Raw genomic sequence first — 22526 nt, forward strand, 5'->3', positions numbered from 1 at the left:
CCAATGGTGGAATGGCACTTTAATAAGCCACATTATTTTATATTGTGTCTTGAGTGAAAACTTTAATGGCTTTGTGGCACCTCTGAACATTGTTCAATCTTAACCAAATTTCGCACAATAACTTCTTTTAGGCAATGTAAAAAAAAAAAAGGTAAGGCGGTCGTAACAAAATCCTAAAAAAAAAAAAAATTGGGGGACCACCCTAATGTTGCCATGTCACATGACATCATTGTGATTCAGTAGGGCAAAGCTCTCGCTATCTATGATTTGTAAAGAAAAAAAAATTAAACAAGTGCGTTTGGCAGGCAAAACAAACCTCGCCTGGTAGCGAGGTTTTTAAAAAAATAATGAAAATAAATAATAAAAAAAAGGTACCCTATGGGCCCATGTGGCTACTGCTTATAAATAAAATTGTTCTCCAATACTATATATTATTTTATGAGGCAGTAGCCACGAAAATGAAGCGTAATCCAAAAATGAATGATTTAAAAATCACAGAAGTAAAATACACCACGTGTCTGTACTTTATATTATTCTACTCTTACCACTTACGGTTTTCGAAACTGAACCCTCCGAACCGAGTCTGACGTACACACGCTGTCGCCTTGACCCAAACTCTTATTTCCCGGAAAAGGCCCGGCGCTAGAGCTCAGTGGTCTCAATACTCTTTTCGACAACTTCCTGTAACAACTCGGAAGCGCGTCACATCGACATCACACATGGGACCACTGGCCGAAGGCGGAGAGGAAAAGGGGGACAACCTGGAGTATATTTTAAAATAGGAACGCACTTTCCCCTCGGTAATAAGCATAAACGTGTCTGAAAGCGATTTCTTTAGTCATTTATTTCGAATGGTGAACCGAATTGTATACGCTCAGCGGCCATTTAAATCGGAACACCTGCATGCGCAGTGCGCTTATGTTACACTCGTTCTTACGGCACGATGACGTAGTGGCTCCTGCCTCGCTTCGCCTCGATGAGGCGGTAGCCACAAAAATTGCTTTAAGTCAAAGCGCAATTTGTATTTTTTTTTTCTTTCGGGGGAAAAATATCCCACAAACCCTGGTGAGCCCTTATCCAATTCCCCCAACCCCCGACTCAATTCTCACTAAGACTCGCCCCTGAAATGATTTAATTATCATTTTCAGAGTGGAAGATCAATTAAAGGGGAGAGACGGTGGGGAAAAGGGGACCCGTATCTGATTATTTATCTCTTTAACAAATTTGCTGAGCTGCGTGTCCCCTGAGCATCCCCTTCCTGATGCATGCTGGGAAGGAAAGGAAGTAGAACAACAAGGGCAACACTTTTTGTCTCTTTTCTCAAGAAAATCCTTGTCGGGATGTCCTCTTGAACTCCTTCCCCCAACCTCTCGCTTCCTAAATAAGTATCTCAGCGTAGGTTGGTGCAGGTTCATGCAGCTGTTGGCCCCTTCTCGGAGTGCTGATGGGTCAGATGGACTGACACGTTGAAGGCTTTTATCATATTTGGGTGTGTGTGAGTGCCTCGTCTCCACGGCTGGCACCACTGGGAGAGCAGCGAGGCTGCTAAAAGCAGGAGCGGGCCGCGTCTAAAACGTGCGCTGAGCGATTGGATTTCTTCTCCTTTCCTTTAAGACGGAAGTGAAAAGCAAGCGAACGACGCCTGTGGATGCACTTAAGGTTTTAGTTGCAGGCGTCGCAGTGACTGGCCAGATTTTTATATGACACACGAACCTAACTACATGGTACTTAACGGGCCGAGAGGAAAACGATCCGGCAAGGCTGGAGGGAGCAGGTCCATCAACTCAGTGTCTGCTGGCTGTTGCATGACAAAAAGGACTCGTGAGAAAAAAAAATAATAATAATAAAGAGTCAAAAGCACATTGATGAAGAAGAGGATATATTTTTCGATTTGTGAACAGGGCTTTACAAATCATCTGAGCTAAACCTGTCCTGGCCTCAGCCAAGGTGTAAAGGACCGAAATTTAAAAAAAAAAAAAAAAAATCAGTCTAGCCGTCTGAAGTGAAAGCAGACGGAATAACTGAAGCGTGTTATTGTGTCGTTCTACGCAAACAAACAATACGCGACGCATCATCAAAGCACAGAGCTATTAATACTGTTCTCTAATTTGCCTCACATGTTTTAGCGTGATAATGACTTTTCGTTCACGCCGTCTCTGAATGGAGCTCACAGGAGAGAAACGGTGAGAGAGTGAGCACAGGAGAGAAGTGAGCGAGCGAGCGATCAGCTGCTCACTCTTCTGACAGATCCGAGATGCTTGCTGCATATTCAGCCCGCCGAGTGCCTTCTTCATGCTGCCGTGCGCTAAACTGCTGCTGACGTCTTCTTTAATCTTCAACGTCACGTGTCGGAGATGGAAAGGGTGAGCTTTTACTCTGGTCTTCTCCAATGCTTCAAAGACGTCTCAGCTCGCTCCTCGCTCTTGTTTTCCTTTATGGTTTTTTTTTTTTCCTTTTAATTGATGGGCGACTTGTATGTGCACGCTGGTGAGATGGTGTGAGGGGAAAAAAAAGTCTTTTCAGAGAAAGAAAGAAAGAAAGAATCCCTTTTGAATTCTTGAATCTGATTGGTCAGGTCAGAAAGGGTTGATTAATTTTCGAGAGCAGCACAGCTCTGATTGTATTTCCAGTACTTCAGGTTTGTTTTTGTTTTTTTTTAAATCTTATTAAGAGATAAAAAAGAGACGCTCACGAGGGTACGACTGCTTATATCTGCTATAATTAACAGTTATTCCACGAAATCGAGTCGTACATGAGCTGATGGGTGACGAGGCGCGTAGCGTTTTTATTTTTTGCAAAGTCAATAAAGAAAAACTTTATACCGTACAAAACGTCCGACAAAATCATTTCCGCTCAGAATGTAAACAAACCGGCGAAGCGGTGGTAGCAATTTGTGAAAAATGCAATAATAATAATAATAATAATAATAATTCTTGATTAATTTTTTTTTCCTTTTTCGGGGGTTTTGCTTTCGAGTAGAGGTTTTATTTCGTCCTCGGTTGGTTCGGCGACACGCGCCGCCATTTTGTTTTTCTCTACTCACCGTACCATATATGAGCTGATATCCTAGTAGTCGAGTAGCCAATCAGAGTGCGCGGTTGCTCATATCCAGTGAATGTGGATAGACTAATAAGGTAAGTGATACCAGGAACTCATTAAAACCTTGAACAAAACGTTGTGACATCATTTAATTAATAAATAAATAAATAAAAATTGCTCTCATAATTGTAATGTAGACAGCTATCTGAAAAGAATCCACTTCAGGATCGTGAAGTACCTGATTATCTTCCTGTGACGGCACACCCTATCGCGTTTAATTCCTTGCGCAATAATCGCTGCTAAGTGAATGTATGTGTCTCTGTGTTGCACCCATTTCCCAGTGTTCGGGACGCTCCTGCTGGAAAACACACTTGCATTAAGGAATCTGATTTGCTATTTACCAAAAATAAAAATAAGTAAATATCAGTCAGCGTCTTTATCTTGTCCGTGACGGAACATGTCGGCTTGTCTCGGCAAGAGTGACACTGTATCCAGTGTAACTGTACCTTCACCTACGTGGAGAACGTGTTGTGCAAACTTTATGCTCATTCCAGCCAGGCCTGGATTTGCAGCATTAACTGTGTTTTCATTTGCATCATTTCGCTGGTTGTGATCGGCCGAACACAAATGCGTGTGTGTGTGTGTGTGTGTGTGTGTGAGATGGAGCGAGAGAACGAATGAGCTCATAGTGCCTGGAGGCTCCTTGCAAGCAGTTCAAAGATCAGGCCTCAGCAGATAAAAACAAGTGAACGTGTTACACGCCAAATTAATTTCTTCCTCAAAGACACAGCGGGGACACGCTGCTTTTTCCGAATAAACCTTAATGTCACGATGACGTCTCGCCTTTACATAAAGAACCTTTACAGTGGGCAGGAAAGGTGACCTGCTTCCTTACGGTGCTAAAACACAAAGCCGGCGGTTCTCTTTAAGCGCGTTCCGCTATGCCGATCCTTTTTTCCAACCCCTGATTCGTCTTCGAGCTACGATTACAACCAGCTCGAGCAATCTAATAGCTGACGCTTACCGGGGCGTGCATCTGTGTTTCGAGGTTAATTCAAGTCTTATTTAACAAACAGAAGTCAAGCCACACGCCTGTATATTCACAAGTACTTCGAGTCAAACACAAATAGTGAAGTCTACCGAAGTAAGCTGGTAATTAATAAGGAAATGGGCCTATTCCCATTGCTGTAATCTAGCTGCAGAAATAGCCAAGGACTCCCAGGTGCTCGCTTCCTCTCCCCGAAGACTGAATTGGCCTGCAGAGCTGGTGCCCTTAATGAAAAGAGTGAGGTACTTACTAACGACAAATTAATAGTTACTAGGCCAAGCCTTATGGGTAGCTGTCCATCAAAATCTGCTCCCCCTGAAGGCATTGCAATTCTGAACAGGGAAACAAGTAAGGCCTGTTTGCTTCAGTGAAGGATGACAGGAAAGATGTGGCGAAAAAAAAGATACAGAGAGAAAAAAAAAACAGATAGATATTCACATTCACTGGATGTGAGCAATCGTGCACTCTGATTGGCTACTCTACTACTAGGCTATCAGCTCATATACCAGGAGTAGAGAAAAACACGGTATATGAGCTGATAGCTCATAGAAAACTTGACTTGGGGAAGCCATGGCCTAATGAATAGAGAAACAGCTTTGGGACCAAAAGGTTGCTGGTTCGATTCCCTGGACCAGCTTTATTGTTTATTGTCATATGCACAGTAAGGACATGTCCTCTTGCACAATGAAATTCTTCGTTAGCTGTCCACCATGAATGCCAATTACAAATAAGAAATAATACAAAGTAAAGGCAATGTAGTGCAAATAAAAGCCGCCCCCCCCCCAAAAAAAAACCCAGTATAGTACAAAATAAAGGTAGATGTAGTGCAAAATAGGCAGTATAATACCAAATAAGGCAATGATCGGACGTAGCAGCAAAAAAGGGCAGTGATGTGTGAACAGTCAAGGAGAGTTGACAGGGAGGTAGTCCATGGTTATAGACTCCTGTCAGCTGTTCAGGAGTCTGATGGCGGTGGGAAAGAAAGTGTTCTTAAGTGCCCTTGAGCAAGGCACCTAACCCCTAACCGCTCCGGCAAGCGTGGTGGCGTACGGTACCTTGTGTCTGATCAGCCAGTGAAAAACTGATCAGTTCGGGCACTGAACCCGACCAACTGGCTGACTGAGAGGAAAACAAAATGGCGGCGCGTGCTGCTGAACCGACCGAGGACGAAATAAAAACTACTTGAAAACAAAACCCCAAAAATACAAAAAAAAAAAAAAAAAAAACGGCAACAAAACACGGAATAAAAGTATTTGATGGTAAGAACGTATCTTTTTATTTTTCAAAAATTATTATTATCGCATTTTTCACAAATTGCGCCTGTGAGCGGAAATTATTTTGTCGGACGTTTTGTATAAAGTTTTTATTGATCGGATTTGCAAAAAATTTCTCAAAATCCACTGAATGCGGACAGAATAAAACAGTTACTCCATTCGGCCGCGTCGCACTGTACACACGGCTTATAGCCTATCAGCTCATGCCCGACTCGATTTCGTGGAATAAGTGTTAAAGAGTAGCCTGGCAAGCCAGACTAAATGTGAATATTTAGTCTGGCCTCGCTCGTAGACATTTCCGACGGGTGTGGGTAGGGACAACCCGCTGTCTTTCAAACTGTCTCTGTGCGTATCGGCCAACGCTCTGACCAATCAGCGCAACGGTGACTGTGACGTAGTCAGAGCGACAGAAAGCAGTGGGGGAGGCCTTGAAATAAATAATTTTTCAAAATGCGTATTAATTAATAAACAGGTTCTAGATATTAAGAAGTTTGGAGATAATGACCACAAGTTTGGAGTCTGTACCACATACTTAACATACACTCTTATTTTTTTCCAAGTGTTTTTCAAGGGTTTGCTTAAACTGTTTTTGAGAGTTTTTATTTAGTGGTGTTTGATGAAATAATTTCCCTTAAATTTAAAATAACGGGAAAATAAGAAACAATCAAAAAGTAATGTTTCAAAGCTGTTTATTAATTCTTCGTACTGCACAAACTAGCCCCATCCTTTTGGCTACGAGCGGAGCCAGCTGGTAGATCAGACTTTTGCCATAGCCGGTCGGCAAAACAGCGAAAACGTCCTTCTTGAAAAGGAATGAGCGGAGAGCCTCTTCCTGCTCATGTTTCAACGAAAACTCCAAGTCTAATTCTTCTAAAACTGATTCCGAAGCGGAGTCAAACGCGCGCTGTTCACTAGCCGTAGCCATCTTTCCTGCTGCGCTTTCTCCAGCGTCGCGCAGCTTTGTCGTCACTCCTGCAAAAAGCCGCCCAAAGAATCCAAACAAAAACCTTGCGCTGTGATTGGCGGGCACGATTTGATGCCCGGGGTGTTTTTGTTTATATGGTGCGAGGCTAGACCCATTCGTAGGCAAAAATATTTTTGGCCGCTAGGCGGGTGGGTCTAGTTTACTAGGCTAGTTAAAGAGCACAGCGTAGTCCTATTTAACTGTGGCTCGGGTCAAGACGCACGGCACCCACATGTCACCCTGAACTTTAGGCTTTATTAAATATAGCTGTAAAAGATATAACAGGTTATTAACATAAAGGAGAGGGAAAAAAAAAGCACAAAAAAAGCTAAATCCAGTAACGGTCATGTGTGTTAGTCATAAATATAAAACTGGTCCACAGGGTTTCTTGAGAAAACTGCTTCTCATTAGTACCGTTCTTAGTAATGATGGCATTTAGCATTTCTGACTAACCCTCTCTTACCTCTCTCTCTTGAGTGTGTGGCTGCCGTACTGGCCGTTGGTCGTAGCGTGCTGGTTGAGGAGGCTGCTTTTGGGAGGCACGGGTGAGGCGGAGGACAGGTCCAGGCCACGGTGGCCATTGTTGCTGGCGCTGTTCTCCTCCTTCACGTGCGTGCCCGTCACCTCCTTCCACAACTGCTGCAGCTCAGCTGGAATCACGCCTGCCACAAAACAAATTGGATAATTAAATCAATTAATCGGCTAATCCACTTCCACTCATGCTGTAATTAAATAAAAGGAAAAAAAAACAAGAGGCTGAGTAAACAAAGGAGCGTATTAATTAGGAATTGTTCCACTACGGGCGAGCGTCACGAGATGCTCTCGTATCCCCTCCCCTCCCCTCCCCTCCCCAAGCGTGTTTGTGTATACAAATCTCTGGCATTCGTCTGCGTTTCATGCTGAAAGTAAATAATTAACATCGACACAAGGCGTGAAATCGCAATAATCTTCTGAGACAAGACAGCAAGTTCACAATAGCAAGGTTTAAACGCATTTAAAAAAAAATCGCTCACAGGAAGAATAAAAAATAAATAAATAAAGACCGACCGATGGAAAAGGCAGAAGGACTAAGCGGACAGAAAAACAAACAAACAAACAAAAAAACAAGCCTCTAGGCAGGGCTTTGAACCGGTTCAAGGAACGAAAACGAAAACCGGGAACTTTTTCTATTTCACATGGAACAGAAACGAAACCACAAACTTTATTATTTTTTATGCTCCGGAACAGAAACGCTTATTAAAAATAATGGTAACCGGTTAATACCGGTTTTTATTTCGTTCCTCAGAGTTTCCGTAGCCTACAAATAAAAAAGTCATTCTTCCAGGGTTCCTACACATTTTCAAATTTAAAATTCCAGACTGGGCGGCACGGTGGTGTAGTGGTTAGCGCTGTCGCCTCACAGCAAGAAGGTCCTGGGTTCGAGCCCCGGGGCCGGCGAGGGCCTTTCTGTGCGGAGTTTGCATGTTCTCCCCGTGTCCGTGTGGGTTTCCTCCGGGTGCTCCGGTTTCCCCCACAGTCCAAAGACATGCAGGTTAGGTTAACTGCTGACTCTAAATTGAGCGTAGGTGTGAATGTGAGTGTGAATGGTTGTCTGTGTCTATGTGTCAGCCCTGTGATGACCTGGCGACTTGTCCAGGGTGTACCCCGCCTTTCGCCCGTAGTCAGCTGGGATAGGCTCCAGCTTGCCTGCGACCCTGCAGAAGGATAAAGCGGCTACAGATAATGAGATGAGATGAAAATTCCAGACTTTTTCCATACTCAAATTCTCAGGTTTGGAGACTTCAGCAAACAAACAACTACTCATATATTTAAAAGAATTACTTGAAAATCAAACAGGTACTCACATTATGACATACCACCAAAATGCATCCCATATTTAGCTTGGCCTAAAATTTGTATCAGTGCCCTGTTTTTGTCATAAATATATATACACATTACACAAAATACAGGATGCCACTCTGACGCACACGTATCTGATGCACACTTCAAGACATTAAAACACAGGTGTGTGAAGATGTCAAGCACATACAGGAGGATGTCCCGAAAAAAAATGTATACACACTTTTAAAAGTACTGTATGTGTTTATTAAAATCCATGTAATTTTCAAAGAGTAATAGAATTTACAGACATTTTATTATTTAGTCACTGCCTGTTCTCAAACGGACATCCATTCTGGTCCAGTCACTGCTGACAATGCAAATCACATTCAGTTCTCTTGGTATTTTTGGACATTCACTTTCAGTGACTGCTGCAGGTCTCATAGCGTAGACTGTAAACATCAGTTAGAGGCAGTGATAAAACAATAAAGTGATGTCTGTAAATTCTATTACACCTTGAAAATGAAATGAATTTTAATAAACACCTACTTCACAATGATTCAAAGTGTGTATACATTTTTATATGTACGTTTGCGTACACAGCCTTCATATTTTTGTTGGCAGTTTTTTTTGTCTTGGGTCGCTTGTTTTCAGGGTCCATGTGCCTTATTTTTCTAGCAAATTCTGGCAACACTGCCAAATAAGCCATAAGCATTTTTACACTGACTGGAGCTATGATGTGTGTTCACGCGTGTTCAAGAGGCGTTTTGTCGCAGGGGGTTTTCCTGCGTCTTGTCCAAAGTCTTGCAAGAAGCAAGCAGGTTCAGGGGGTGTGGCGGAGCGCGTGCCAGTACAACAGAACACCCGTTTCCCTCCCTCCGCATTTCAACACATTTCTTTGGCAAAATTCAACTGAATGTCGGAATGTCGAGCTTCATTTTACTATGTAGCGGCAAAGGTCTTGAAACACAAATATTTCTCCATACCCTAATTTCCATTTTCCATACTTTTCCAGACCTGGAAAATACTAAAATCAAATTCCATACTTTTCCATACTGCGTAGGAACCCTGTTCTTCTCCTGCGCAAGTTTCTATGACCCGCTGGGGTTCACTTCCTGTGTGACGTTCGCTGACTGAATGGAGAGAGCGGGAGGGTGGACTACTATCACGTCTCCACATCTTAAATAAGAGGTAAATATTGCAGTCTATCGTTATTCGAAAACGTCAATTTCAAACACGATCTCAATATATTTGCCCACGTTAACGAGAGGCTCGCGAACATTAAATGACGTTAACCTCTGTTAGCCTATCAATGCATAGGGCCTGACTAGCCTTTGGTAACACACTAAACGAATTCTCTTTCATTTTTGGCACTTTTTCTGTTTGTGTAGATGGGAAGACATACTGAGAATCCAAATTGCCAACATTTGAAATAATAATTGTTTTGAATTATTTCTTGTCTTATTTAATGAAGGTTGTAATAGAATTAGCCTACATTTGGCTTAAGCTGGATGAGACAGAGACATAATTTTATAGCCATTTGTTAAACAGCTGACAGGGAACGTAATTAACCGTTCCGGGAACGAAATTTTTTTTGTTCTAACCGGTTCGGGAACGTCTATGTAATGGTGGAACCCAAAACCGGAAACGTTAAAATTCCGTTTCTGTTCGGAACGAACCAATAGGAAAAAAATTCTGATTCAAAGCCCTGCCTCTAGGGCACTATTCTAAAAGTAAGTTAATATGCAAAATCCTTAAAGCTCTGCACTGCCTAACTGACGCACAGAACTTAAAACGGCACGCTGCGGCTTAAACGCAGCCGCGTTCTGTTTTTTTTGCCCGCGTGCACGCTGCTCTCTGTACCGTTAAATCGCTGTCCGTGACCGAACTGAGCTGCTGCGTTAGCGACCGGACGCTATAAACACGGCGCCGGGTATATGACGGTACCTGAGAGCGTGTACTTGGAACTATAAAATACGAAGTACGAGAGAGAGGATTTGTCGGATGGACCTGTCGAGTCTGGTGGCGATGAATTCGAATCGGTTTTCAAAATCTAAAGGGAGGTGGTTTACCCTCTGCTCATGTGAATTAAATGTTTTATTGCCTGTCTTGAATCAATCTCTCTCTTTCTTTGCAGACACCACAGCTCTTCCCTTTCAAGCATTTAACTCTAACACACACACACCGCAAATGCTTAGTCCTAATTTATTCCTTTTGTGGCAAAATAACCAGCGAGTTGAAGACCTCAGTGCGATCAGCAGAAAATATTTTGAATTTGATAAGCTACTAAAGATTTTAATTATGCCGGTAATGGAGAACAGTGGCCTAATGAGCCGAGGAAAGCTCTGGAGAGGGAGAGGGAGACAGAGCGACACTAAGAACTGTGAAATGAGTCTGATGGTACTGCTGTAAATTCACTCAAGATCGTTTGCATATCAAAGAGCCGGCGGAAATTATTGCGCGACCAATCAACAACCTTTCCACGTTCCAAGGAGCATCTTTGTGCTGCTGTGGATAGCGGGTGTGTCCTTTCGCTACGCTTTTTGGCGGTTCGGCTCTGCTGTTATTCATGTGGTGCGACTGACACGCTGCTATGAATGTGAACATGCATCACTTTTCATGACCGTGTGTGTGTGTGTGCACGTTTTCCATCGTTAGTGTTTGTAATGGCTGATGGTGAAGGTAAGCAGTCAGGGAAGGTCACAGCTGAAGTGAGTGTCCTAGGGTTTTTTTTTCCCCCCCTGCATTTTGACAGTGTGGTGTGTATTTTTAGCTGATGTGCTTGACACGACGGGCCTCTTCTCCCAATACCGCGCTCTCTCTGGTCCCGTCTTTCTTTCCCCTGCAACGCGTCTGTACAGTACTTATTCTCCTTCCGATCGGTTTATAATTCCGCGTGCGCGTTAATCATCGCCATTAATCATCCTGCGTCCAAGCTTTTTCAGCACCCTGACCGAACGGGCTAGATAATCCCATCCCGACCCTCCGTTTGCGTGCGGCGCCGCCGCGCCGATCTGATTAAAGCGTTACCGTTATTCAATAACCCGATTCCGCGAGAATATACAGCGTCCTGTATTTAATAGAAACCCTGTCACTGACCATAAATTTATCTTTGTGGGCCTGGATTGCTACATCGATGGTGGGTTGCCATTTTTCAGACTAACCTCTTCCTACTCCTTTCGCTCATTACAGGCCAAAGATACACAGCCCTCGTTTTAAAAAATGTATGTCTGCGCCAACCTTGATTGATTACCGGTGGCGCAGCTACATTTTTACCACGGCAGGTAGCGGCGGCGTGCTTGGACGAGGGAGCACTGTTTCCTCCTTCAACCTTTCCCGTCCTTGTACCCCCCCCACACTCCCTGTGACCCTGTTCAAGCGAGCAGAAAGTTGATTTAAGGATCATAACCGCATCAGTCGCCAACCGTCATCATCACTGGCTGCAAAAAAAAAAAAAAATGACCCGGTGGCTCTGGCTGTGTAAAGTGGCCGGCTGTGCCTTTTTTTTTTTTTTTCAAGGTGCTACAGTGCTCTATTGGGGGCCCGTCGTGACACAACTATTAGTTTGTTGTTCCATCAGGCGAAGACCTTCACCCCCTCCCCCTGCTTATGTGTCTCTGATCGCCGCGTCTTTGATATGCAGCCCTAAGGCCTAAAATATGTTCCTCTCTGAATGCTACAGGAGCTATTAAAGCAGTGCCACGCTGCCGAATGATCAATCAACGCCAGTACTCGCTGGCCACGTTCACTGGCTTCGTATTAACGGCAAATTTGTCTTGTCGCCGTCCCATGGCCCTTTCCTGGACAACTAAACTGATGGGAGGCGGGGGATGAGAGCGGGCTTTGGCTCGGGGAGCGTGTACACACGGTGCAATGAAAGGCAGGTAATAGAGTGGAAGGGGATATGACACACACACACACACACACACACACACACACACACACACACACACACGCACCTGGGAGAACATAGCTAATGCAGGTGTCTGACTGAGTGAACAGGTCAGACATCATTCCCTTCCCTCTCCATCTCTTTCTCTCCCTGCCTGTTCTCTTATCCCTAAGACGTTCCGACTGTTTTCCGCTCCTTGAGCCTGTGCGCGTTTTTAACCTTTTCCCATTCAAATTCGAGAATCTCAAAAGCCTGACGCAGAACCGTATTTTCAGCGATGTTTACGGCTGTAAATCAAGCGCCTCGGTGGTAGGCACGAGTCTGACTTTTTTTTTTTATTTAGATGCTGACTGTCGTCAGAGCTTGTTTTTGAGAAAAAGGGTGCGAAAGTTAACGACATATTTTTAGATGCTGCTCAAATGGATTCAGACGACAGCCTCAAAGGAAGCTTGCTGACGATAAACGAGTGCAGCGGCACTTGCACGCTTTCGCGCACATCCAGAGCCGACGTTAGTGACGTCTTCGTGTCGCCGGCGAGACGCTGTTATTAATTGGGCGATAACGAGAGATGATACTTCTCTGCCGGTTGGACCGCGCGTCACAGCCAGCACAGCTGTTCACTTGAGGTGTTTTGCAACAAGATGTTCTAAAAGAGGAGCAGGAACAAAGGCGAAGAGAGACGGAGAGAAAGAAACACTACACACGGTTCAGGAAATTCCAAGGCTTGAAAAAGCATTATCCTTGGTTATATCCTATCCTAAGCTAATTTACTGCCCATATTTCATGACTGATGAAAGCTCGGAAATTTATTAGAAATCAATATCCATCCATCCATCTTGGCGTATCGCTACAGTGACGTGGCCGCTCTGACGGCTTCGGCCATCAAAAAATTACAGTCGTGGTTTCCCGTTGCCTTCTACTGGAGGTTTTCACCTCTCAGCCATTCACACACACGCAATTTAGAGCCACCGATTAGCCTCACCTGCATGTCTTTTTGGGGAAACCGGAGGAAACCCACGCAGACACTAGTCTGGTTAATAGTGTTGTGACGTTCGCGAACGAACCGATTCTTTTGAACGGCTCCTAGGCATGAACGATGAGAACCGAGTCTTGAGCTGGGGGAGCCGTTCTTTTTCTGTACTGTGTTTCGGATAGTTTATAATGTTGTTGTGTGATATTAATGATAATATTGTGGGAAAACTACTTTGCACGGAGGTTCATTTAATTTATTCTATCGTCATTTTGTTTGTTCTATTTTTGTGTATTTTATTTATTTATCTGTTTGTCTAGTTGTATCTATTTTGTATCTCAGACTTAAATATTTTTGTAAAACAAGTGTTTTTCTATAAAATATTCTTGCGTTCTTGATAACTATGTTCTTGAGTGTTTTTTTTTTTTTACCGAAAAGCCGTTCTGCATGGACATTCATTGAAGCCCTCATTGTTTTTTAATGGTTATTTATGAGCGTTTAGGGGTTACAATAATGTAAGTCTAGGTTGCTTCATATAAAAGGTATGTCCAGAAATATTGATGTCACTGTCTAAGCAGAGGGATCTGGCTTCTTTAGACGCTGTCTTCTTAAAACTGAATAAATATTTTAAAAAAGAGCCAAATGAGGCAGTCTTTTGAACGGCTCTTTTCAAAGAACGGATCACAAAGATACGGATCCCATCAAAGAGCCATAAATCCCATCTCTACTGGTTAACACCAGACCATATCACAAGTGAAATATGGTCTGGAATCCGCCTATTGAATTTCTCGTAGGGGAGGTGTGGTTTACGATTGTCAACGGCCGTTTACTGGACGTTGCGACTGTCTATCATTTGGCGTATACGTAGCCCATGGCCAATCATGGCAGTTGTACCCGGTGACGTAGTTAGAGCGGCGAAGAGGCGAAGAAAGACTGAAACGCCAAACGCTGTTCTTTTTTTAAAACAAACTTTCGCTCTAAACTATTCAGAACAGTGTCTAAAGCTTGATCGAAAGTTTGGTTCGTATCGCTCGCCGCCATGTTAAATGTGATCCGTAAACAGTCCCAAATAAACTACAAGCTTCCGTTTGTCGAGTAGTACGCGTCACCGTCTTTCCACCCCTCCCCACTCTCTGATTGGCTCCCTAACTCAGGCAAGCCTTTAGACCATAATTTCCATGCTGTCTTTTCAGATCGGAACGATTGTGCAAAGCAGCATGGGATTTCCCAGGCTACGCGGACACGGGTAGAACATGCAAACTCCACACAGAAAGGCCCTCGTCGGCTGCTGGGCTCGAACCCAGGACCTTCTTGCTGTGAGGCGACAGCGCTAACCACGACACCGCCGAACTCGATACAATCTCAATAAAAGCTGTTCAGACTTCTGACGCGCAATGATGTCACGGTCGTCTTGGTTTCTTCGACACGATCCAAAGCCCTCAGCACTTATCATATATATTAGGGCTGTAACGATACACCCAACACACGATTCGATTCGTATCGCGATTTTTGACCCACGATTCGATACGCCCACGATTTTTTTAAAAATGTTTTTTAAAGTAGTAAATTTGACTTATTAACATTTACTTACATTAACTATTTAATAACAAATAATTCAGACCACTGCAGAGAATGAGTAATATGTATGCAAAAATGAACAAATGTATATCCAAAGATTGTTTTATTTCTCAAAATAATACTGTTGACCCGGAAGCTCTGTTTTTTTCGGTTCTGAAAAAGTCATTTTTCCAAATCGTGTAAATCCGTTAAGATTTTTTTTTGGGGGGGTGGCTCTCTCACTGTCTCACTCTCATAGGGCCAATGATTTTCTGTGATCGTGGAAAACAGATGGAAATTACGGAATTTTTATGGTGAAACATTGCTCGCGTGTCAAAATGTAACTGCCGCAGAAGGCTTCCGCCCAAGCAGACATGCCTTCAGTGTTGCCAGATATTGCTAACGTTTTCCACCCCAAAATATGTTCAAAACCAGCCAAAAAGCACCTAAACCCGCCCAATCTGGCAACACTGCATGCCTTTCCGGTCAAGTGATTGTGATTGGCTTGTGGCACACCTAGCCAGCCAATGAGCTGCTTGTTTACAGATTCGCTCCCCGCGTCGCAACCAGAATGGCGACCGCTTAAAAGAAATGAATGCTCTGCCAGTGGCGAGTGTGGACGTTGCGTGACTCGCAGAAGATTGTCGCAGGTCGGCGAAAAAACGACTTACTAATAGATATAAAAAAATAAAAGTAATTTAAGTAAGTTTAAAATGTAATTTAAATAAAAAGTAAAGTATTCATAAATTGAAGTTTGGAAGCGCCTCTGTTTTTGGGCTGAGGAGAAGTTTGAAAGGGTGTACCGCGATTCTGCCTTCTTGTATCGCGATACGGATCGTGGCTCTGCATATCGCGATTTCGATTCGCATATCGTTACAGCCCTAATATATATATCTAACACTTCGTTTCACTGCATGTGTACAGCTAATATTACTTGTCAGTGACGAAAGTATGAGAGTTAAACAAACAAACAAACACACGCGCGTTAAATGGACGAGGAAACATTTGTTTTTCCTTCCTGCCACCCCAGTGCACACGCACGCATGCACACACATAAGGAGCGCTAACTCATCACTCATACGGCAATGCTAACTACTTTTGCTGAACGTTGAACAGATTAGATCTCGGCCTCTGGAAGGCTGGTCAACTGAAGCATGAACAAGTCTGCTGGGGTGTGAAAGGAAAAGGTCATCAATAACTTCAAACAGTGAGGCAGAAAATGTAGCAAATAGGCCAGGTCTCTCACACACACACACACACACACACATGGTATGAAGAGATCCGGGGACAGTGCGTCACTGCTAAAGCAGTCCAGCTTGGACAATGACACTGAACGACTGTTTGAGAAATTCATATTCTCTTCTTAACTCTCGGAGATGCGAGGACCGCTCCGTTTTCAGGTATTCGTTTCTCTTTTGATACAGGCACGCGCTTACGAGAACTTGCGTGTGAGCAAATCAGTTCATCGGAAATTCGATCTCCAAATCATCTGGCGTTTTTTTTTTTTTTAATAAGCCATCAGGTTCTAAATGTTAGATATAACCAAATACGGACTAGATGGAGCTAAGAGCAGCCCAAGGCAGTATCCTGAACCAGACGTTACATTGCCATGCCTAGCCCAAGGGCATTGTGGGTATTCAGAGTAGTGCTTTTTTTTATTTTTTTTTTTATTACAATGTCCTGAACAAACAATAACAAGACTGCACAAATACTGTGTTTGCACATTACCTAACCAACTCCACCTCGTCCTCCCTTTCTCACCTTATCTTATTAAGAGGCTGTTTGTTTTAGGCAGTGAGAGACAGAGAGAGAGAGAGAGAGAGAGAGAACAGTCAGTGTTAGGAAAGGGGGGGGGACCTTATATGAAAGAGCTTTTGTGACTATGTAGCTGCTCCTTGAGAAAATATTACAGGGGGGTGTATATAATGAAATAAACTTCCTGGCAAAACAAGTATTGACTCAGCGTGTGCTTGTGAAAATAGTGGCTTGGCCACGATTCACTCAGGGGAAGTTGGGAAACAACACACCTGGTGTGCTTTGGGCTTGGAACGGAGCCAGCCGAGGATAAGGAGTGACGGAGAGGACGATGAAGGGAGGTGTGGGGATGGGACAGCGTCCTGGCTGGGTGAAATTAAGTTAAGCTTGAGATAGAAGATGACGGAAGTTAGAATAAACAGATCTTTTACTGGACAAAGGGGTTTCGAGAGCGACGGGAGTAAAGAAATATGAGGGAGAGAGCTCGGGAAGGAATTTGCGTGGGCGTGTGTCAAATTGAATCAGACTGAATAAACGGTTTTAATTCTATTAGCCTTCATTAGGGCATTGTTAAGATATAGGATGGCATGACATACCTGTTGGATGCATAAGTGTGTGTGTGTCCTTACCCTGAGTAAGAGAGTGCAGAGGCAGATTCTGGTTAGCCTGGATGGACAGCAGGCCTTGTCTTTGTAGACTGAGCAGGTGCTGCTGCTGCAGCTGCTGAACCTGAAGGAGCTGCTGCTGAAACGCCAACTGCTGCGCGGAAACCTACAGCGAGAGAGAGAGAGAGAGAGAGAGAGAGAGACAGAGAGAAGGGACACTGAGACAACACACTACAAATCATTCTTACGCACACGCGGCAGGTACATGCCTTCTTCTCTTAATTAACTCAGAGTTGTGACAAACAATGAAACAACATAGTTAATCATTCATAATAAGAACCACGGGATTTTAATTACGGTCATTCATAATTCAGTGAACATGTGTGCAACCCGAAGTAAGCCTTTATCACGCGCCGTATCAAAGCTCGGATCCCAGGAACGAACGAACGCCTCGCTGCCTTCCTATCAGAGGTGCGAGGAGGACGAAGGGCTTGGGGTAGCTGGTGTTAGAGTTAGAGTATTCTCAAAAAAAAAAAAAAAAACCTTCTGTGCCTCAGGTAGTTGAGCAATACTTTAAAAAAAAAAAGTATATAAGAGAAGCAGAACTACACCAGCTAAAAGTGCTTATTAAAAGATCCATGCCCGGTATTACTCTGTACTGCTTTAATATTTAAGCAGCGGAATAATTAGGATTTTTTTTTTTAAATAATTGAACCTGTCGTAAAAGGAAAGAAATCGTAGGGACTGCGCAGGCTCCGAGCGGAGGAGCCTAGCCATGGGAGCGACCTCACAGGGTGAGCCGTTCTCTCCTAGAACAATGGCGCTGGAGACGGAGTCTTTATTCAAGAGGACCGGTGAGGTATGTTCGGGGCACAGCTGGAGAGGAAAAGGGATGGATTATAATGTGGCGGGGTGAGGAGAGGAAAAAAAAAAAAGAGAGAGTGGCAAAGAAACGAAGGAAGAGAGGAAGAAAAGAATCGGCGAGAGAGAGCGGACAGATAGCTCAAACTAGAGAGAACGATAGAACTGACCTAACGTCCAGGATTTGTGCTGCATCAAAACGACTCGGCGAGGTTACGGTGATAAGGGAGAGCGGGGTTTAACACTTAACGCTCTATAGTCTCTCTCTCTCTCTCTCTCAAACTGACAGCAGCATAAAGCTGGAAATATTCACAGATCAGAGTCAGCATTGTGTATGAACGTGTGTGTGTGTGTGTGTGTGTGGGTATTAAACTACACCTCTTGCTGCTGCCAAGCTGTGGACCGCACCCTCTTCCCAAACACAGGATGCACTGCTGTGTTTACTGCTCCCGATTGAAGGCAAACAAAAAAGGTCTTGCGGCACCATGGAGGCCGGGTCACACAGGAGACCCGGAGCAAACTGAACACTCCTGATAAAACAAGCTTTCTCTCTCTGTGTGCCGGTCATGTGCTTATTCAAAGAAAAGCACGAAAAGGAATTTGGTGTTAGGGATTTCAAATCTTAAACGCGTTTCTATGTACAAACTGGAAGAAAAAAAAAAGTTCTCTTTCAGCTTTACTGGATCCTTTGTGTGTTAATTAAATAAATAAATAAATAAATAAATAGTGCATGAATTGTTCTTCTTAAACATCTCCTTTAAACCTGCATGAGGACGAAACAGTACAGCGCTCGGGCGGATCTTGATCGTGAATAAGTCGTGTGAATTATAATCCTCACTCCGACGGTATACAAGAGGCTCCTCTTCCCAAACACACGACTAATATCGTCCCATCAGAGCGCATAAAGGCAGGGTAAAGAACACAGACGAACGTAATACGGAGTGGCACTTGCGGACCCTTTCATTGTCTCGACTCTGATATGAAGGTAAAGATTTTCCGGGGGGGGGGACGACTCAAAAAGAGAAAAAAAAAAAAAAAAGTGATGTCTTTAAAATGAAAGCGAGGCACAAAGCAACAACAGGGGGTTATTGTGCCGAGGCCCCACGGGAGGGAGTAACACAGTGATTCTTCTTGTCTTTTGATGGCGGCACAAGAAATCCAAATGGATAGAAGAAAGAGGAGAGAAGAAGAGAGGGAGAGAAAATATCAGCAAGACGAACAGGCCTCTTGAGGGCTGCATCAATTTCCTCTGATCAAACATAATGTGCTTCAAAAATTGTTATTTTTTTTTTTTATTCGCTGCTCCCCATTCAGCTGATCAACTGAAGCTTTTTGCTATGTCAACCTCACCCTCCTCCCCTCTGCCCCATCCTCAGAGAGCGAGAGAGAGAAAAAAGAAAGAGAATGACATCTCTTATCAGAAACATGAGAAACAGCCCTGTCACATTGATTTATGGAAGTGAAGCAGCACAACTTGTCCAAACTGAAGCCCCTAGTTCATTAATTAGCAAGCCTGGGGACTTTGATGTGTGTGTGCGTGCGTGCATGTGCATGCTTGTGTGTGCGCGCGTGTTTTTTTTTTTTTTTTTATTCGTTTTAATTTATGCACTCAGAAAGTGAACGTGACTGTCAGAGGGGGAAAAAAGTAAAAGTCTGAAATTCCTGGACCGCCTTTGAACTGCTTCTGACCGAGCAATAATCAGTTCTTTTGTCTGGAGTGACGCCTGCATCCACCAGTCATTAACACAGAGCCACTGTAATTGAGACCGGGCTCAAACTTGAAGAAAGAGTCTGGCAGTGAGAGAGAGAGAGAGAGAGAGAGAGAGAGAGAGCGAGGCACAGAGACAGAAAGAAAAGAACAAGGGGAGAGAAACAAGTCCCATTTTTTCAGAGCTCACTATTACATGGCTCCTGTGCTGCCATTTCCATGTTTATTAAACTACTACAGTGGTGCTTGAAAGTTTGTGAGCCCTTTAGAATTTTCTATATTTCTGCATAAATACGACCTAAAACATCATCAGATTTTCACACGAGTCCTAAAAGTAGATAAAGAGAACCCAGTTAAACAAATGAGACAAAAATATTATACTCGGTCATTTATTTATTGAAGAAAACGATCCAATATTACATATCTGCGAGTGGCAAAAGTATGTGAACCTCTAGGATTAGCAGTTAATTTGAAGGTGAAATTAGAGTCGGGTGTTCTCAATCAATGGGATGACAATCAGGTGTGAGTGGGCACCCTGTTTTATTTAAAGAACAGGGATCTATCAAGGTCTGATCTTCACAACACATGTTTGTGGAAGTGTATCATGGCACGAACAAAGGAGATTTCTGAGGACCTCAGAAAAAGCGTTGTTGATGCTCATCAGGCTGGAAAAGGTTATAAAACCGTCTCTAAAGAGTTTGGACTCCACCAATCCACAGTCAGACAGATTGTGTACAAATGGAGGAAATTCAAGACCATTGTTACCCTCCCCAGGAGTGGTCGACCAACAAAGATCACTCCAAGAGCAAGGCGTGTAATAGTCGGCGAGGTCACAAAGGACCCCAGGGTAACTTCTAAGCAACTGAAGGCCTCTCTCACATTGGCTAATGTTAATGTGAATGAGTCCACCATCAGGAGAACACTGAACAACAATGCTGTGCATGGCAGGGTTGCAAGGAGAAAGCCACTGCTCTCCAAAAAGAACATTGCTGCTTGTCTGCAGTTTGCTAAAGATCACGTGGACAAGCCAGAAGTCTATTGGAAAAATGTTTTGTGGATGGATGAGACCAAAATAGAACTTTTTGGTTTAAATGAGAAGCGTTATGTTTGGAGAAAGGAAAACACTGCATTCCAGCATAAGAACCTTATCCCTTCTGTGAAACATGGTGGTGGTAGTATCATGGTTTGGGCCTGTTTTGCTGCATCTGGGCCAGGACGGCTTGCCATCATTGATGGAACAAATGAATTCTGAATTATACCAGCGAATTCTAAAGGAAAATGTCAGGACATCTGTCCATGAACTGAATCTCAAGAGAAGGTGGGTCATGCAGCAAGACAACGACCCTAAGTACACAAGTTGTTCTACCAAAGAATGGTTAAAGAAGAATAAAGTTAATGTTTTGGAATGGCCAAGTCAAAGTCCTGACCTTAATCCAATGGAAATGTTGTGGAAGGACCTGAAGCGAGCAGTTCATGTGAGGAAACCCACCAACATCCCAGAGTTGAAGCTGTTCTGTATGGAGGAACAGGCTAAAATTCCTCCAAGCCGGTGTGCAGGACTGATCAACAGTCACCGCAAACGTTTAGTTGCAGTTATTGCTGCACAAGGGGGTCACACCAGATACTGAAAGCAAAGGTTCACATACTTTTGCCACTCACAGATATGTAATATTGGATCATTTTCCTCAATAAATAAACGACCAACTAACCGACTAACTGGGTTCTCTTTATCTACTTCTGATGAAGTTTTAGGTCATATTTATGCAGAAATATAGAAAATTCTAAAGGGTTCACAAACTTTCAAGCACCACTGTAGTAGGTGTTCTAAGCAGGTAATGGCAAGCATACTGTATGTATGAGCATGCGTGTGCGCGCGCGTGTGTACGTCATGCCAGAATACCTCCTTGTTCTGTTGTTTGCTGCCATGTTGTTGTTGAAGAAGTTGGAGATGGAGTTGTTCTTGCTGCTTCTTATAGAAGTCCTGAAGCTGCTGCTGCGTGCACACACACACACACACACACACACACACCACACGCACTTCAAATAAGCATCACTACCACATGATGCAAAGCTCTGTCGAGTTCCACATATACAGCAGTGAGTCAGATGATGGAAAAGGTTTGCAGTGTACAGTAATAAATCCTGCACTACACTTCAGTTCAAGGAACTCTTTCCCAAAAAATAAATCAATAAAAATCAAAATAAAATTTTCTGTCCCCTTTAGTACAGATTCCTTTCATGAACATAATTCGACTGAAACATCAAGCTCATTATTTGAATGTGCATTGTTATGCTGGTTATTTCCTGGAGCCATAGAGATTTTTATTTCAACTCGCAGAAAACATTTTTCTTTTAAACTGCTATTTAGATTCAATTTCACGTCAAAGTTCAAAGAAAGTCGACTCAGTTTTAAGTTACTAAGGATTGGATTAAACTGCGTTAAGCGACCAGTCAAACAGGCCGATGACTACAAGAACTCAGTCGTACAATAATCTCATCTCATCTCATCTCATTATCTCTAGCCGCTTTATCCTTCTACAGGGTCGCAGGCAAGCTGGAGCCTATCCCAGCTGACTACGGGCGAAAGGCGGGGTACACCCTGGACAAGTCGCCAGGTCATCACAGGGCTGACACATAGACACAGACAACCATTCACACTCACATTCACACCTACGGTCAATTTAGAGTCACCAGTTAACCTAACCTGCATGTCTTTGGACTGTGGGGGAAACCGGAGCACCCGGAGGAAACCCACGCGGACACGGGGAGAACATGCAAACTCCGCACAGAAAGGCCCTCGCCGGCCCCGGGGCTCGAACCCAGGACCTTCTTGCTGTGAGGCGACAGCGCTAACCACTACACCACCGTGCCGCCTCGTACAATAATCGACTTTTGAAATGAATTGTGTGAAGTGTACTTTTTTCCACAAATGTAACTAACGTTTTTTTTAAAAATAATAATAATAATAATAAAGGGGGCAGCACGGTGGTGTAGTGGTTAGCGCTGTCGCCTCACAGCAAGAAGGTCCTGGGTTC

General features: G+C 43.6%; 1 protein-coding gene across 9 annotated transcripts in view; it reads right to left on the minus strand.

The window, feature by feature from the left end:
* foxp1b (forkhead box P1b) overlaps window positions 1-22526 on the minus strand; it is a 402937-nt gene that overhangs the window by 45842 nt on the left and 334569 nt on the right. For 8 of the 9 annotated variants that reach the window (XM_060919243.1, XM_060919242.1, XM_060919241.1 and 5 more), the window contains 3 exons: window positions 21392-21484; window positions 16947-17088; window positions 6789-6987 (listed from right to left, as the gene is read on the minus strand). In XM_060919243.1, the coding sequence (XP_060775226.1) occupies window positions 6789-6987; window positions 16947-17088; window positions 21392-21484 (434 nt within the window). The remainder of the gene's footprint in view (window positions 1-6788; window positions 6988-16946; window positions 17089-21391; window positions 21485-22526) is intronic. The other variant, XM_060919244.1, reaches the window with a different exon arrangement.

Source organism: Neoarius graeffei, chromosome 4 (assembly GCF_027579695.1).
Source record: "Neoarius graeffei isolate fNeoGra1 chromosome 4, fNeoGra1.pri, whole genome shotgun sequence".
NCBI classification, from domain to species: domain Eukaryota; kingdom Metazoa; phylum Chordata; class Actinopteri; order Siluriformes; family Ariidae; genus Neoarius; species Neoarius graeffei.